General features: G+C 48.5%; 1 protein-coding gene and 1 pseudogene across 2 annotated transcripts in view; both read right to left on the bottom strand.

Annotated features, from left to right (window-relative positions):
• PLXNB3 (plexin B3) overlaps window positions 1–8,525 on the bottom strand; it is a 75,843-nt gene extending 67,318 nt beyond the window's left edge. For both annotated transcript variants that reach the window (XM_066617886.1, XM_066617887.1), the window contains exons 1-2: window positions 8,449–8,525; window positions 1,983–2,052 (exon numbers count right to left, since the gene is read on the bottom strand). In XM_066617886.1, the coding sequence (XP_066473983.1) occupies window positions 1,983–2,018 (36 nt within the window). In that variant the 5' untranslated portion in view covers window positions 2,019–2,052; window positions 8,449–8,525. The remainder of the gene's footprint in view (window positions 1–1,982; window positions 2,053–8,448) is intronic.
• Window positions 8,526–10,001: 1,476 nt separating this feature from the next.
• On the bottom strand, window positions 10,002–10,118 carry LOC136643039 (5S ribosomal RNA; annotated as a pseudogene).
• Window positions 10,119–18,385: the final 8,267 nt, after the last annotated feature.

Here is an 18,385-nt window from a genome sequence, read left to right as displayed (position 1 = left end):
GCACCACCAAAATGTAAGTTCTGGTGGTGCAGCATGCCTATAAGATTGGATCATAAAGTAAATGACTAGCTGATTATCTATTAGCATATTCTGATCATTCTTCTTCATCAGGGTAGTTAACAAGTAGTGAAAGTAAGATTTGTTTCCACTCTACCAATTATGAATGTGGAATTCTGATCATCATTAATAGTTTGGAGCAGAGAATCATACACTGATAGACATTCAAGATTAACCTGCAGTAAAGCAGTGTGTTTTTGCAGTATGTGTCCTAAGGAGTAAAACATCATTTATGAAAATCTCTTTACAGCAGCATACAAAATTCCTCCCTGGCACAGCTCCTGTACCTCTTTCCTCTCTCTGGCCTATGATGCCTCCCCTCTGCAAACTCCCCTCTTTCCCCCCAGGAAGCCCCAGGTTCACCCTGCCCTAAAAATCTACAATTAGCCCCAATAAGGGGGTTAGGAAAATGTGGAAGATATTCTGGGAGATATTCTCAGACAGGTTTTTGCACTGGAGATGAGCACCCTACTCCCCATTTCCAATACTCATCAGGGTTTAGCAGCACAGGGAAGGTGATTAAACCATGTCCCATTGGACTTAATCCCTCTCTCTCTCCCCTCCCCACTCCCATCACAGATCAGATGCCAGTCCCAGCAGAAGAAAGTGGGCAGTGGGAGCATGAATGGCATATGGCTGCCCTCAGCTCCAGTGCTCATTTTTCATTCAGGCTCATTTCTATTTGTGACAATTAAAAGTGTGATCCTATAGAAACCTGAGAGGAAGCCTCATTATATACAATGGAGTTTACTACCAAAGAAGCATGTACAGGTTTGTGCTATAAATGCAGTTATTTAAATGACCTGCAAATGACACTTCAGCTACAATGGGGTGTGAGAGAATTGGAGTGTGTTACATATTTTATCTCACTTTTTAATATCAATGATGCATCAATGAAATGGATTTGCCATCCAATCTGAGAAGTTTAGCAACCTCACTGGGACCAGGACAAGCAAAGAATGTATCCCTGAGAAGTATGAACTGGCAAGTTCATTTGCATGGTGGCTTGGGAACCTGGGGTACTACAAAGAAGTAGTTCTGACAAGTGGGCAGCAAGTTTGCAAGGTTCCCTCTCTGCCTCACCACCCACTGCCCTCTGTAAGTCACAGCGTTGCTTCATGAAAGAGATGCTGTCAGGAGTACCCAGGAAAAGGCTTCCCCAGCCCAACCCCCCACCTCACTCCAATTCCCCTGACCCAGCTATTGTCTAAACACACAACTGTGAATGTGTTTTTCTCCCTTCACTCTCCTCTCCAGTGGAATTCCTCACACAGCACTACAGACACCCACTCCACCCTTCCAGATCTCATCATCACCCAGCAAATCACCCATCTGCCTGCCGAGAGCAGGGGAGGGAGAAGAACTCAGAAATGCAACATCCTGGCTGGGAATCAAACCTTCTGTCTCATCCCTCCCCTCCCCTCCAATCTTAGGTGGGGGGTGGACAGGAAGCTAGGGACTGGAGCTTACAGTAACCCCTCCCCCAGCCTCTCCCTCCTGGCAACAGCTGGAAGGGGAGCAGAGGCAGCACAAGTAGCAACACAGCCACACACACAACCCCAAATCCCTGAGGAAGGTGAGAGAGAGAGACACACACAGGCAGACAATGGCACAGGGGTGGGGCTGGTGAAGGAGACAAAAGAAGTCGTTGTGTCCCCCCCCCCCCCCCCCGCCAGGAAAAGAATTCAGGAACCCCGATTTCCAATTTCAAATGCAGATTTCTCCACCATGCCAAGAAAGTCAATCTGTTGTCCTCTCATATAAAAATATCTGCCAGGGAACTGATGTAGTACACCAGAGTGGGCTCCCAGCTTACCACCACTCACCCACCCACAAACTCTGCCACCACAGCAGAATCTGGACCATCTTGCTCCTTAGCGGGCTCCTTTCCCTTAGGTGCGCCTCACAACACCTCCAAAGCTTACCAGTTGGTTGTGCACGGGGCATTTCAGTTCCCACATGGTAACGCCAGATGGGGAGACACTGCAGACATCCCTACGGGTGGAGATAAGACAGTATGTGTGAGTCGACATGGAGTGCATGAAGGGGGTAATGGTGATTCAAGCCCATATCAATGGCTGCTGTGATAACCTCTCCCCCATCAAAGCCCCCACTGTTCCCATCTGGGCTGTGCCATCACAGAGCGACACAGGGCTAAAGGGGCCCATTATCCCAAAGAAAAAGAGCGCTTACAACCCTCGCACATGTGGCACCAGCACCCCAGAGAGAATGAAATGGGGCAGAGGGAAAGGAGCCTATGGGTGCAGAATGAAGGGCTTTGCTGGATTTAAGAGAAAGGACTGCAGACTGGGGGCATCAGCTGATCTGAGGAGTTCAGGGAAGGGACTGTGACAGCAAGAAGGAGACAGGTCAGAACTTGTCTCTAGCCTTGGGTGTGGAACAGAGGAATCCTTTGTAATGTGTTTGTACTAAGTTATTGATTAATTGTTGGGGAGGAGAAAGGGTGTGTCTATGCCTGGAATGTGATGGTCATTTTTAAATCTTGTTTTGGGAGGGAGTCCATAAAACAATAGAAGAATGCCCCAAGACACTTTAGTAAAAGGATAAGAAAGACAAAACCAATAGACACACGAAAGCTTGATCAACAAAGTCAGATTCCAAGTTCAGCATTTGATTTGCAGTCTTCTTTTTTTTTTTTTGCTATGTAACACAGGACATCTTCACATTTCACCAAGACATTTTAGTGCCCAGTTGGAACTCCCCCTGCCCCTAACTGACACAGTGACCAATCTACCTGGATGTTTTCCTGCACAAGCCTCCCTGAGCTCCCCCTGCACATTTCAACAGTTGGTGCAGAACTTGGTGGTGGTGGTGGTCTGGGATCCTGGGATTCAGAGGTCAGGTCTTCATCTGTTTCCCTCTCTACTGCCCAGAATCTCATGACAGCTGGCTCACAACAAGGCCACCTCTGAAGCGACTAGACCTGAGCAAAGCTTTGACTGGAGCTTGCTTAAGCACAACCATACATTGAGGTATCAATCAGGTTAGCAGATGCTGTCCTTCAGTGCCAATCTAAAGCTGTCCTAATCTCGCTACTGCAAGTGCTCCCTTCCAACCTCAATCCTTGCAGGCAGCCCTCTCCCCTGGCTTGCTCAGGCAATGATTTTGTTTCCTCCCACCCCACTATAGCACACAAGCAATCCCATTAAAGCCCCATTGATCTTCCTGTGCTGGTTCCAGAAATCTGCAGAATCTGGGACATTTGCTCTGAGCAGGGAGGGCCAGGGAATTATGGTTGCAAAGAAAGAGGTGGCTGCAAAGACTACAGTTGCAAAGAGAGGCGGGAGAGGGTCAGTGAGCTAAACAGAAAAGTGCAGGTGCGAAAAATGCAAGACTAAGAAGTCAGAAAGAGGAGTTCAAGGTATTACCCAGGTACTTTGGTCTGGCTGAGCCTGGACCCTCTTATTTCTCTCTCTCCCTTCCCAGGAACTGGGGCTATTTATTTCCTTTGCATAAGGACCAGAGCAAATCTTCCACCTCTTCTCTGACTTTCATCCACTACCACACACGGGCTTCCACCACTCCCTGCAGAGCCCTCTGTTGGGCCCAGAGTCAACAGAGGCCTCCTTCAGTTGGAAAAGGCCAAAGCTGGGAAGGTGTCAGGGTCAGCAAGAAGCTTTCGTTCCTTGGCGGGCACCCAGCACAGCCGCCCCCACAGCGGGAAGCAGGCCTGGGGAGAGCCATGCCAGTCCAAAGGCTGCTGAATGCCCCCTTTGTCTGGAGCAGGGGGACAGGGGCAGGAACAGAGGCACCCCTGATAAGAGCCCATCGGATAATGAGAGATTCTGGCTCAGGAAGCTAGCCACTGGCACATTTAACTCTCTAAAGACTAAAGCCCAAGCAGAGGGAAGAAAGGAATTATATGCAGGTGAGGGAATTGACATGCATGTCAACACCTTCCCAAAGGGGCAGAGAAAACACCCTCAGTCAAAGATGCAGAGAAAAAGGGTGGAGGAGCTATGTAAGGAGAGGATATGGCCAGCGGGGTTAGAAAAAATCAGTGGTGCTTTGAGTGCCTTCCTGGGTAACAAGCTCTGGAGTAGGAAAATGCAGAGAGATTGAAAAAGGGCATCAAAGCAAGTCAGAGCGTGAAGGGAAAAGACAGGATAGAAAATGTGGGGCAGACGTGAAGGGACCACAGCCAACAAGGGAGGCTGACACCCTGGCACAACTGACTTGTATTTCTTTCTTCCCTGCACTTTAGATGTAAGGAGCTCTCCTTGGCAGGACCCCACTAAATGCCCCATCCTGGAACTATCCCAGCACATTTTATGCATTTTAGCTCTGCCCAGCTGCAGGTGCAAATGCATATCACATATCAGGAGGTACTCTTTCAATCCACAGCCACTGTTTCTCTTGCTTTACACCAGTTGCAGGCTGCCTGCACACATCTGCTTCAGTGGGAAAGCAGGTTTCTGTTTTGCCCGGAAGGCACCTGGCACTGCTACCTTTCATGGAAGACTGTGCTGGGCACAGGGTGACACAGCAGCACTGCTAGTGACAGCAAGAGCAAAAAACGTGGGTGGCCTCTGATAATCCTTCGCACACACAGCACAAAGAGTGCTGGGAGCCACTGCAGGCCACATGGAAAGGGAGTTAAACACTGCAAATGCCTATGCAACAAGTTGGGTGTGGGGAGTTATGGGGGAGGAGCAGGGCCAGCCCATCCATGAGGCCAACTGAAGCAGCTGCCCCAGGCAGCAGATTAGCAGGTCTCCTCTCCCCCCCCCCCACTTGCCTCCACTGGATGGAGCAGAGGCTAGGGCACTGCCTGCTAAGGGTGAGTGCTGCATTTGGCACATTGCCTCAAGTGCCAGGAGGTCTTCAGCCGGCTCTGGCATGGAGCATTTCCACATTGGGGGGGAGTGGGAGAAGGGTGACTTAGTTTGGAGCAGCACCCAAAAATTCAGGCCTTCGAAGGAATCACAGGAAAGTCTGACTCCAGCAACTCCAACTCATGGCAATTATGACCCTATTACCACGCTCCACAAGAGGACGAGATAATCACTGTGTTTGTTATATAATCCTGGCAGACATTGAGCACTATTTGCTAGTCTGTGAAAACAGTCCCATTAAGGGGATACAAGCACTAATCCCCCTCATGCTGCTGCATAGGGGGGAGGAGCAGAAGAGAACAACACTGCTCTAGGATTAATACCATGTGATGCTGAGTTCTTGGCAAATCCAGTCCTGTCATCCCCCGCCCCCTTTCTGCTGCTTAACCATACAGTAGCCAGAGTTCCTAGGGAGAAAGGCAATGTAGAAAGACACCTCTTTTACCCACCCACCCCCTAAATATACACTGCTTTAGAAAGATGAAGCAACTAACAACACCCATTGTTAACTTAATAGCTGTGTGACTGGAAGCAGCCATGCCTGCAGGAACTTGCCCCAGAGTCAGCAAGAAAGAAGGACCACAGTCTCCCACCTCACCCACACACATATATTTGAAAGCTTGCCCTACGAACCCCCACATGAAGCATTCACAATCCATTTGAATGTTTACATGCTCACATGAAGCACCATAACTGGTGCAATTTCTGGCTTTGATTACCATCTCTCTCTAACCCCCCCCCCAATAAACCCTCAATTCAGTCGCACCCCTCCTACTCATCCATAATCCCAACACCCCAAACATCAAAAGGAGTGATTTAAGTGCCTCAACTTGGATATCTCTACCTTAAAGTACGAAGGAAGGAGTCCTTTTATAAATATGATTCCAACTGCTGTCCAGAGAAAATAAAAATCAATGTGGGCTACTGGGCTTGGGCAGGACTGCTCCATAAACTCAGCAAACAGTGGGTGGCACATTTTTAATGAATTGCTCATGCATCTGCATTGTACTTACCCTATTACTTTCTTGGGTATATATCAAGTTTCCCTTTTCTGACCAGCAGTCCAATCCTAACCAACTTTCCAGTGCCAACGTAGCTGCAATGCAGCTCCAAGGTAAGGCAGCAAAGTTGCTTCGAATCGGACTGCTAGGCTGCAATCCTATACAGACACTTCTCTGGGAATAAGTTCCAGTAAGTTGGGACTTACTTCTGAGTACACATGCATAGGATTGTGCTGCTAGCTCCTGTTTTCCCAATCAGTGGTTCTCGCACATTTAGCACCGGGACTCACTTTTTAGAATGAGAATCTGTCAGGATCCACTGGAAGTGACATCAGCAAGCAGGAAAATTTTTAACCATCCTAGGCTGCAATCCTACCCACACTTACCCATGAGTATGTCCCATTTACTATCATTGTTAAAAGAATATACATTGTAGCCTGTTAAAAAGTACAGGTCTGTAACATTTCCCCAAATACAGTCACATACCATAACACAGGGGCCTCTAAACTTTTCGGCTGAAGGACCATATCAAATATCTGGTGTTGAGGGCCAGGAAAAAAATTAAATATAAAATTTAAATAAATACATTAGAGATGGAACTTAAGACGAATGACTGAAATGAATGAATGAATGGGCTCAAATGTCCAGGATTTCTCCAAGCACCAACACAGCCCAAGAAATAAAGCACACACACTTAAATGGACCCCCATTCCCCCACCCACAAGCACAACTCTGGTTGTGTTTGGTCAACTGGGCCAGAGGCTCTCAGGGGATCAAAGGCTGGCCGTGGGCTGGATAGAGGCACTCTGCGGGCCGCATCTGGCCCCCGGGCCAGGGTTTGGAGACCCCTGCCATAGTACATCAAGTCTAATATATTAAGAACAAAATATTGAAATGAATGGGAACCCAACTGAAATTGGCTCACGACCCACCTAGTGGGTCCGGAGCCACAGTTTGAAAAACACTGTTCTAGATGGTTATGAAAAGGGCATGATTTAGCTAACACTGTGGATATTCAGGGGATAGAGATTATGGATTTCAAAAGGATCCCTTACCTTTCCTCCCCATAATTGAAGCACTGATTATATATAATATATAGGTTTAAGAGGCTGTCTGGAAATGGATGCAAAATTTAAAAGCACTTTCCTAAAAACAGTGGGTGTGAGAAGAAGGGTGTACAGTCAGGTTTCACCACAGACTCCAGCACAGGCAGTGCCAAGCTAAGATGCAAGCAGGGTGGGGCACTCCATTTCATTTGGGGCAATGGGACTATCCTAACTAGTTTAACTCTCTCTCTCTTTCTTATGGATCAGTGTTGTTTGCTCAGTGCAAAAAGGCACCAGTGTCTCTCACACACACAGGTACACAGGAACTCATCCTAGCCTGGGTTACTCTGGTACAAGAACTAATACACAAGGGGCAAAAAGGAAAGTCATCTCATCCGCTCCCTTGTTTGACAAAGGAAGAGCAGTGCTTAATTTCTAGAAAAAGGGGTCCTGAAGCTGAAGTCTGCTTAGAAACACTGTACCCTCTCATCTGGCAGTCCTTGATGCGGGGGAACTCTCTGTAGTTCACTACAGAGCCCAGCACTTCCTCCGGTGCACTTTCATGAACTTTTCTGGCATTGACAGCAGATGCAAGGGGGTCTTTCTCCAGCTGAACGTGTGTCCCCAAAGCATGAGAACCAGCCTCCGCTAAGCTGAGCAATGGGAAGCTTGCGAAAGACACCTCTTCTAGGGAGAGGAAAATGAGACCTTCCCTCCAGTGAAAACATATTCGGATTCCAGTCCTCTGCAGTGACAAGGGAAGGCATGGTGGGACCAGAAAGAAATCGGGAATTCCCAGCCTCCCCAAGCAATCCAGCTTTAGGATCCCCGTTCCCCAGAAGCTGAACCCAAGCTCGGGGAGCCAAAGAGCCGCCTCATAAACGCCCCCTGGACGGTCCTCGCACAGCTGTGGGGTTTGCCCTCCCGGCCCCCACTCACGTTCCCCCCACGCTGCGCTTTCCACACAAAAGTCACAACCGCCCTCGAGGCCACGCTGCCCAGGGAGGCACCTGTTTCCCACTCCTGTTGGGAAGCACCCGCCCTGGGCACGGCACAGCCCCAGGCACAGGCGGCGGCTCCAAGGCTGGGACTCGGCAGGCAGGCAGGCGGCCGCTGCAAGCCGCCCTCCTGCACTTCCCACCGTCCTTTTCTTCACCTCCCGACACGGAGCGCCGAAGCCCCGGGCACCGGCCTGCGCGAAAGAGGAGGGTCGACTACAAAGGGGCGTGGAGGCGGCGGGGGAAGGGGGCGCGGGGCCCGACTCCCCGCAGAGCGCGCGACGGCGCTTTCAGGAAAGGCGAGCGCGCGCGGGACCGGGCGGAGGTGGGAAGGGGCAGCCGGAGGACCCGGGAGCGAGGGCGCGGCGGCTCTGCCAGGGAGGAAGAGGGGCGCTCGCCAGCGGCGCTGGAGAGAATGAGGGTCGGCGCAGCCCGCCTCCTCCCAGCGAAAGGACCGGAGAGCGCGAGGCGCATCCCGCGCGCGCCTCACCTGGCAAGCCAAGTTCAGGGGAACTCGCGGCGGACCCGACCGCCGCTCCCTGCCTGCAGCCGCTCCCCACAATGCACCTCTGCCAACTCCTTCTCCGCTCCCGGCTGGCTGCTCGCTGCCACTTCCAAGCCAGCCAGCCCGCCCCCTCCCAAAGCCCCAGGGCCGGCCCCGGCCGCGGGCCCAAAGGCGCCCCCTGCCGCCCGAGGAAGGCGCGCTCCAGCGCCGCGCTCCTTCGCTGCACGCGGGCGCTTCGCGCAGCTTCTCCCGGCCGAGCGGCAGCAGAGCAGCCTCCGCCCTGCGGGGGACGCGGCGCTTTCCTCCCCCCCGCTCTGCACTTCTTCGGCGCTGATGCTGCTTCTGCCGCATCCTGGCCCCGGGTTGCCTCTCGGGAGGCTGTGAGTCGGGGGAGCGTCGTTCTTCCCTTCCCCGAGTCTCCAGGGGCTGAGTCGAGAGTGGAAAGCATCTGTGTGAACGCGCAGTGTGTAGCTGGCGGAGGCCGGGGAGCAGCAGGTGCGATTGGCCGGGGCAGTTACAGGCAGCGGGCAGGGAGGGGGGCTCGTGCCCCCTCTTGCCACCCACTGACTCAGAACGGAAACTTGAAGCAGCGCTGCATCAACGCCAGCAGGACTTCAGAGTAGATCTGTTCAGGATGGGAGTCTCAATGTCACGCGTACTGTTACTTCTCCTTCTGAAATATAACGTGGGGGTCAGAGCTCCCCCACCCACATATGGCTTTTGCTCTGTCTGTGCCTCCCACCCGGTATCACTTTTCTGGTGACACCGCTGTGTATGAAAAGTGGGTTGTTGCAGTGAGGTCTCCTAGTGCTGTCATCAGGTGGCCAGGAGCCCATCTCTGCCCATCCCCTGATGGTGCACTGGGTGTTACCATTGCCACCAGTATTGAGGGCTCTGGGGTCAGCTCAATCAGGTGGTGAGCCCGATGCCACCCCCACACATCCCTGTTTTCATCGGAAATATTGCAGGGGTATGTATGGACTGGTCATGGTTCAAGAACTTCGCACTCCAAGAGCACAATAAGCAGAGAGCATAATTATAATGTAGAACAATTGTTGATTTCTCTGATATTATTGTAGTTTCCAAAGAATGTGTTTCTATATTTTCAGAACAAATAAAATTGTGCACCCAAATTTCAATTATCTTTGCCTTCAGCTTCAACCATATGTTTGTGGGTTTTTGCCAGTAAGCAAAGATCAACAGCGTCAGCATCAGTTTTCTTTTTTAAAGAAGAAAGTGTTTGTTTTTTTAAAGGCACTTAGGACCATGGCAGCCCAATCCTATCCACACTTTCCTGGGAGTAAGCCCCATTGACTCTAATGGGACTTACTTCTGAGTAGACATGCATAGGATTGGGCTCTCAGCTGTGCTGTAGAAATATCGTGCATAATTTTATTTTGTCATCTCCATTTTGAAAATTGAAATTGTTGTGTAGGATAAAAAGGGGTTGTAATTACCATGAGACTTTGTGAGCCATTTGCTAATGCCACTTTTGGTTGGTTGGTTGGCAACCTTCAGTCTTGAAAGACTATGGTATAAGCCTACAGCACCTGGTATTCCCAGGCGGTCTCCCATCCAAGTACTAACCAGGCCTGACCCTGCTTAGCTTCCAAGATCAGACGAGATTGGGCATGTGCAGGGTAACAGTTGCTGCCATTTTTAATAAATAAAATAAAAACTTGTTGCTCAATAACCATGTTCATACTCATTTTTCAAAAGCTCCTTGATGTCATCATTGATTTGCCCCACTGACACAGTAAATGGCTGGGTTTCCATAATTTGCCAGGTTAAAAGGTGGTGTTTTAGTTAAGTGTACTGTGTGCAGTGCCAGTCTGCTCAGAAGTGCCATTGTGTTCAAAGGGGTGTATATCCAGGAAAGTATTACAGGACTGCAGCGTTAGTTAATGACTTGTCCTCCACAATGTCTCAATTAGATATCTGGGGGGAGGGGTATCTAATTAATTAGATCCTATGTACATTTCTATCAATTTCGATCCCAGCCTACTCCTTTTGGAGGATCATGGCAGCCTACTACTGTGGAAGAAACTGAGCAAACTTAGGAAAAACCTGTGTAAAGAGTCATGTATTTAACCTCCATGAAAAACAAACAAGGTGGGGAAATTACTTCACAGCACAAGGCAGGGAATTCCTTTTGGGAGAGGGTCATCATAGAGATGGCCCTCATATATCACTTGTGACCAAAGGGTGACAAGATGAGCTCCACCAGCCCAGGTAAGATGACAGAGGGGGTGGTTTGTGGGTAGTTTGGGGAAGGTTTGGGTCGGGAGAGGGCAGGGGGTGGGGAGTGGGCTGAAGGAGGTGGAGCTTAGTGGCAAAACCACATTCAGGATCTTTGTCTTGAGTTTTCAAACTACCCTGCACCTTACCTCTCCTTGGACTTAGGCAAGCAAAATTGCTGATGTGGATCCAAGAAGACCCATATTGAATCAGCAGGTGGCTTACAAGGAGGTAAGTAGCTGGCCATCTGATCACACATCCCCATAGTATGTAGTGCGGCTGCATGCTGTGGAGTGGTGGGGGATAGGATTAGGCTGCAATCCTACTTACCTTGCTAATTGGGTAAGAGGCACTTTTTCAAGTGGGTGCTCCTCTTTTATTTAGCAGGGGGAGAGTAGCTGGCCCTTCTCACCCCAGCAGTGCCTTTTCTAGTGGCTGTCTGCTGGTGTTTTGCATCTTTTAGATTGTGAGCCCTTTTGGAACAGGGAGCCATTAGTTATTTGATTTTTCTCTGTAAACCGCTTTGTGAACTTTTGTTGAAAAGCGGTATATAAATACTGTGAATAATAATAATAATAATAATACCTGGGAGTAAACCTCATTGAACTAAAAGGGTTTTATTTCTGAGAGGATGTGCAAAGGATTGTTTTGCTGGTCAGACTTCCTTCTGAGTAAATGTGTGTTTGAAATATTAATCACCTTCTCAATGTAGTCCACTTCATACATCTTTTTCTTATAGAGAGATGACATCAGGACAAACACATTAAGGCCAAAATACATCCCCACTGGGTGTATGGTATATGTGGGAACAAGGTATGAATATGCATTGCACATACAGGGATGTGCATCCACACACAGGATTCAACTTCTGACTCCACCACAGTTTGAATAAGGCTGGATTCAGCCTCCGTGGACTGGTGTGCGCCCCTGCGCTGGCCCAGCTGACTCTCAAGGAGGCGCAAACGTACCGCACAGCACATTTGCAACCCTCCTGGGCCAGCCTTGTACCGTCACAAGGCGCAATCAGGATTGTGCCCTTAAGTTTCTAACTTGCTACAGGCAATGTTTGCCAGCCATTTACACTGACCCAGTTAGAGTGAAAGTGTCATATCCATTCAAAACATGAAAATACACTGCATTCAGGTTCTATATTATGGAAATTCCCTTGAGGTATTACAGAAAATATAATTCCTTTATTATTACAAGAACTCACATGATACAGGAGATCTATGACCATACCACTTAACTTTCTTCTTAAAAAAAACAAAACTTTTTAAATTCTCAAGTGCCCCTGAGGTCATATGGGATGACCACCTTGGAACACCCCATGTCAGTGAACCATGCTGGGTTTCATGATGGAAAAAGGATATCAGTGTAAAAGGATAAAGAAATACATATATGTACCCCGGGGCCTATTTTGGCATACATTCAAATGTTTGCTTCATGAGATCCCAGTAACCCCTCTTTGCAATGAACAATGTTGTTGCTGGGGGGGAGAGGGTAAGTAGGATGAGCTTAGTTGTCAACAGGACACTAGTGGGCAGGAAGAACACAAAGAGATTGCATACCATGAGTTAATAATTCCCTGATCAGCAACAGCACATGCAAACAAGGCCTTGGTGCAGGGCGTTTCAAACTGGCATGTCGCAATGCCCCAGCCAGAGACCCCTAGCCATTAAGGGGCGGGGGCGGGGGCGAGGCAGCAATGCGACCCCCAGGATCGCATCGCTAAGGGGGCTGCAGGGACTGGGATGCACTCACCAGTCCCTGCAGCAGCCTGTCAGGAGTGCGGGGAGCCCTGCGTGAACTTCTGCACGGTTGCCACTAGAAAGTGGAGCAATTGCGCTCCATTTCTGCAAAATGGGAAGTGGAGCAGGATCTCTGTAGTTTCACTTTTTAAGACCTGGGCACAAGGACAGCCTGGTGAGATTTGCACTACATGGGGCTGCTGTCCTGAAAGAGAGTTTGGAAAAACAAGCAGTGACTGCAGCAGCCCAGTCAAGGAGGAAGGCAGGGAGAATGATGGTGGCTGCAGCTGCCGCCAGCTTGTCCACCACAGCAGAGTTCAGTGGAGAAGAGACCTGGGATGCTTCCCCCCACAAGTCACCCACTACCACAATGCAACAAACAGGAAGCAGTCAGACATGGGTGACACTACTGCCAGAGCAGAACAGTTTCATTTGTTCAAGAACACAACCACTGATTTGTCCTCAGGCAAACTTCTCTGCAATACACTTCAGGAAAATAATCTTCTCCAAGAGACCAGCCCCCAGCCCGCTACGGTGAGACCTCAGCAGCAGGCCACCTTCTCTGAAGACTTGCTTGATGGGGGCAGAGCTGGCAGGAACCAGGAACACGCCCAGAGCAACAGCACTGAGGAGGCAGAGCTCCTGGCAGTGACTTTTCCAAAACTCTTAACACTTGGATGGGACAGCACTTGGTGCTTTGCTTGATCAGGTCGCTGTAGAGACGGATCTCATGCTCAAAACTGACTGTGCTGGAGGGGGTGATGGGATTCTCAGTGCCATTGACCTCTGGGTAGTCACAGACAGAGGAAGAAGAGGAGTTGTAGGTTCTCTTTCGGGAAGCTTGAACCTTGGTAGTGGTTGTGGACTGCGGAGACCTCTTCAGAGTTTTTTGAAGAATGAGGCTGCAGAACTGCTGGAGTTCAGAGATCACCTTCTCCCTCACCAGGAAGGTGTCTTCCTCTCAGTTGCTAATTTGGCACAATCACCAAAAGTGGAAGTTGGGGTTTAACACGGCAACCATGAAGTAGAGGTACTAATTGAACTTGAGTGGTTTATCTCCTGGATCCTGTGGCATGGGCATCAAACCAGCAATCACCAAAATGCTGCCAAAGAGGACTTCCAGGCTCCACTTCAAAGCCGCCGCCATCTGTACCAGGTGGACAGGTTGCAGATTGTGCAGGTGGCAACAAAGTCCAACCACCAACGGCACTACCAGGGAAATGGTCACTTCCCTCCCAGATTGCATGGCCTGGGTGGTCTCTAAAAAGAGATGAAGAACCATGCTCAGTTCTTTCAGCTGTAAGCACCCCCTGAATTCAACTGACATGCTTCGTCCAGCACTGTCCTCAGCTGCTCTTCCTCCAGAGCCAGGAACAAATTGATTTGGTGCAGGGAGACTTGGGGAGTGCTCATATTGGCCCCGAAGCTCCTCTCAAATGTGTCTTTGAAGACAGTGCTAGTGTGAAACAGACTACACACCTTCGACACCTTGCAAGGGCAATCTGGATCTTGGCCTCCTTCAGGCCATTGCTGACACAGAGCTGGAGGCTGTGCACAAAGCATGAGAGCCTCTTCAAAGGGCTGCTTGGGTCTGCCAAACCTGCCTGCCATACGGGGGAAGAAACCACAAGCTCCACCACATCATGCCAGAGGTCTGTGTTCTCCATGCTGATGCTCATCCTCCTAAACCTCAGAGTTGGCTGAGTCCTCCTGTGAAGGGAAGTCTGCTGTGAACACTTTCACCACATTTCCCACGTTATCCATCACCACGTACTGCACCTTTGATTTGGAAAGAGGTGCACACCCCTTCAAAGACCTCGTAGATGTTTGCTCAGGTATACCTCATCCGAAATAGTTGGCAAGCAAGCAATCTGGTCTTCAGCTCAAAGTCCATGATCATGTGTGCAACACCCCGAGGAAGTTGCACATTCTCCAGTCCAACCAGTTGTTGAGGGTCAGAGCCACATCACCTGCCTGAGCCAGAAGGCTGCAGACTTCAGCTTTAGCCATGAAGTACTGTCTGTCTATTTCAACACAAATCAGCTTTCGGTTCATCTCTCGACAACAAGTGTTGAGCACCTCGCAGAAGCATCAAAATTGTGACCTCTCCACCAACGACAGAGAGAGGGAACACCCAACAATTAATTCACAGACAACAGACCTCAGGATTATTTTCTGTTTTGGATTGGCAGCCATGATCCACACTCTGTGCAGGAAAGGACACAAAATTGGAAAGTGTGGTCTGGGTGAAGGGCATGGTGATAAGCTATAAGACAGCTATAAGACTCTAAATGTAGGGAACATTCAAACTCATCCAGCTTTGCTGGATGACAGGCCATGAGGTGCCTGAGGAAGTTGGAGGTAGTGGACAACTTGTCAGTGATGATCTGGCAGAAAACACACTGAGCAGAGGTGCAATCATTGGCAAGTTTCAGCAAGTTGGTGAACCCAAAAGACACCAGTTTCCTCCCCCTGCAAGAACTCATGGCAAAGCAAGGAGTGGGCAGTGCACAGTAGTCTACTTTGTCTAGCTTTGAAAGTGGGGGGGGGGGGGCAGGGTTGGGGATGCAGCCAAAGATGGGCTCTGCTCACCCAGGCTGGAAGGCAGGTGAGAACAGCAGGCCTGGAAGGGTGGTTGAAAAGCTGGACAATTGGTGACCTGCTGCTTCTGCTAGGAAAAATCAGGTACTGCCACTCAGATGTAAACACTGACTGTTCTATTATTATGTATCTCAAACAAGTTGGGCAGGAAGGGGAAGGAAAAAATACACTGTTTCTCTAGAAGAGTTTCTAATTTGTTACCATAACAGCCTGCCTGGTGCCTGCCTGTGTGTCAGGTGGGGCAAGTGGATAGGCCAAAATATATTAGACTCTTGATAGAAAGCTCAGCTGAAGCTACAGAAAGAAAGAAAGAAAGAAAGAAAGAAAGAAAGAAAGAAAGAAAGAAAGAAAGAAAGAAAGAAAGAAAGAAAGAAAGAAAGAAAGAAAGAAAGAAAGAAAGAAAGAAAGAATTGGTTTCTCTTCTTCAATCTGAACTTAAAAGCTGCCTGCCATTCTTGTGAGAAGCACCTCCCTCCCTTGTGTTCTGGACACCTGCAGCACCTTTTGCAAAGTGGTTACTTTTCTAACAGACTTTTGCAACCCCACCCAAACCTCAAACAAATAAATTAACCATTTCTCTTCACCCGCAGCCTCCTGACTGAACATAACTTACCCTGCTGCTGGTGGCGCAGAGGAATGACCAGCCTCTGGGTGACCATATGAGTTCTTTCGGCAAGCACAGAAGTGGCGCAATTGCATCAGAGGCACTGGCAGCCCCCCAAGATATTTCTGGGCAACTCGAGTTGCTCAAATCCATGGCGACTCCTGAGTCTGCAGCCCCAGACTCAAGGGTTTTCCCAAGTCTATGACACACATGACTTGAGTTCGCACAAGTCAGCGAAAAACACTTATTTCTGCAACTCAGACTCAAGTCACTCACTTGAGTTCCCATCCCTGGCTCACAGTCTAAAAAGATGCAGAAGAAACACCAGCAAATGGCCACTAGAAAAGTCACTGTGCTGGTGTGATGAAAGACAGTTAAGTTCCCCTTGCTAAGTTCAAGAGGAGTACCACTTGAAAAAGCGCCTCTTTGCCCAGTTAGCAAGACAAATTTCCTTCTATTGTTCTATTTTTTGTCTCTGTTTATTTTTAAATTGCACGCTGCCCTGAGAGTCCTCTTACTGAGCAATGGCTTATACATGTATTAAAATAAGCATAACCTAATGAGTAATTAATACATTACTTTTGCTTTTCCCTGCCCCTTGTCTTTCCTGCCATCAAAATGTGGGCTGTGAGCTCCTTAGAGGCAGGGATGAAAGTTATAATACTATAACACTTACCTCGGAGTAAGCCCCAATGAATTCAGTAGGCCTTACTTCTGAATAGATACACATAGGATGGGAGTTATAGTGATACAAGGTGTTATCAGTAGAAGTTTAGCAGGAATGCTTACCTGAAACGTAAACAGCATGGTCCATCTTTGAATGTTCAACTTGCTCACAAGCATTTGGCTGGGACTGGGTAGCCTGCCACAAGATGTTCTCTTAGAACAATGTTGATACTTTTGAATGCAAGCACAGTGTTCTCATTACAACAGATAAGAATGTATTTGAATGAAGAAGTTCCTTTGTCTTCAGACCATAGGAAAAAAAAATCATTCCTATATGCTTTTTAAAAATCAGTTTTTCTTGCTTTGTAACACACAGGCTCTATCATTGCTTTAAGCTCAGAGACTGCATATATAGGCATATGTAGTTAGCTATACAATATTATTAGAGCAACAGGCTGTACACACACACGCTGGAACAGTATTATACACCAGAACCAGTTTTGGTGCATTAACACATGTGACTAGCAAGTAGTAATATTTTAAGTTAGTAGTAGGTTCACAGGTCAGATTCCCACAGAAAACCATTTCGCAGCAGTTTTTAGATGAACACACACACCATGACATCAATGGCAAAGTAAGTTGCATTTCAAAGGCCAGAAAATCATACAATGATGAGATGAGGTCAGCTTTTGAACTAAGGGGTTGCCACCTTAGTTCAAAAGTAAGTACCACCTACAGCCTGCTCAAATCTGTATAATGTATATGATGAATGTATGAGATGGCCTATTATAGAACAACAGATGTTTTGAACCAACCAATGAATTGTCTCCATGTACGTGTCTCAAGGAGGGAACCCCAGATTGTAATAAAAGTCAGCTAAAGGAGGCGTTACACGCTTCTCTTCTCCCCACTTCTGGTGCAAGCAGTCTCCTTTGAGGCTTTTTCCTTCCCACTGCAGTCTCCTTTGGAGACTTGGATGGATTTACCACCTTTTGCTGATGGATTTACAATAAAGGCCTGGATTTGATCACCACTGTCTACTGAGTTTGCTTTGGTACCTGGGATTACAGTGCAACATCTGAGATCTCTTGTAACATCTAGGATCCCTTGTAACATCTTGGTTTTTGCACCTTGCAACGATAGTCAAAATCTATCAGGGCCTTGCATTGACGAAACCTGCCTTCTCTCAGCACAAGGTCCAGGCTGCTTGCGATGGCATGTGGCCTGGGGCTGCCAGTGTAGTTGGCTAGCAGCCACGGTTACATGCCAATTATCTCAGGAACTCAGCTGGAGCAGGTAAGTTGATGGAGGGGGCATTTAGGAGTGGGGTGGGATCAGGACAGACCAGGGATGTGTAGAGAGCAGATATCAGCTGCAACTGCAGTGCTGAAATCCTATACCTCCAGCCTGAGCTTGACATGTTCTCTTGGGCCCACTCAGATTTACACCAGCCAAAAAACTGGCACAGATCCAAGTAGGCCCACTGGAAACAAGACAACAGTGGAGTAGGTAAGTAAAAAAGTTACTGGTCCCTGGTTGACCCATAACATGCAGTGGATGCTGCACCAGCGCTGCTTGCTCTGGGCTGACCCAAAATAGGATTGGGCTATTAGTTTGTGAAACGCTATGCCCCTCATGGAGATGTAACAGATTACAATCCTAACTATTGTGGCATTCACATCAAAAGTCGCTTGACTTAAACCCAAGTTCAAGTGGGAGCATGGTTCCTCTGTGATATTGATTTGACTGATCACTTTATATTCTGCGTTTTCCTCTAGGTTCAGAGCAGCTGATAGTGCCGTTTTTATTTTAACCTCCAAAAGTTAACATTACCAAAGGGCTCAACTTAAAAAAAAAAAAGATGATTTGGCAGAATTAGATAGGAGGACAATTAAATCAAAGTGACATTGTAAATGTTACATCTGTTTAAAAAGGAAAAAAAGAGCTTTGTTAGAAGTGTGTATGTGATAGTCCCTTTAGAGATCTGCCCAGGAAGTAAACAGAGGTGAACTCCTCGGTCCTGGGTGCTCTGCTTCTTCCTGCAACAGCACTACCAGCTGCGAGA

Source organism: Tiliqua scincoides, chromosome 2 (genome assembly GCF_035046505.1).
Source record: "Tiliqua scincoides isolate rTilSci1 chromosome 2, rTilSci1.hap2, whole genome shotgun sequence".
NCBI classification, from domain to species: domain Eukaryota; kingdom Metazoa; phylum Chordata; class Lepidosauria; order Squamata; family Scincidae; genus Tiliqua; species Tiliqua scincoides.
The sequence above is the reverse complement of the archived record's forward strand: the minus strand, read 5'-3'. Positions and strand labels throughout refer to the sequence as shown.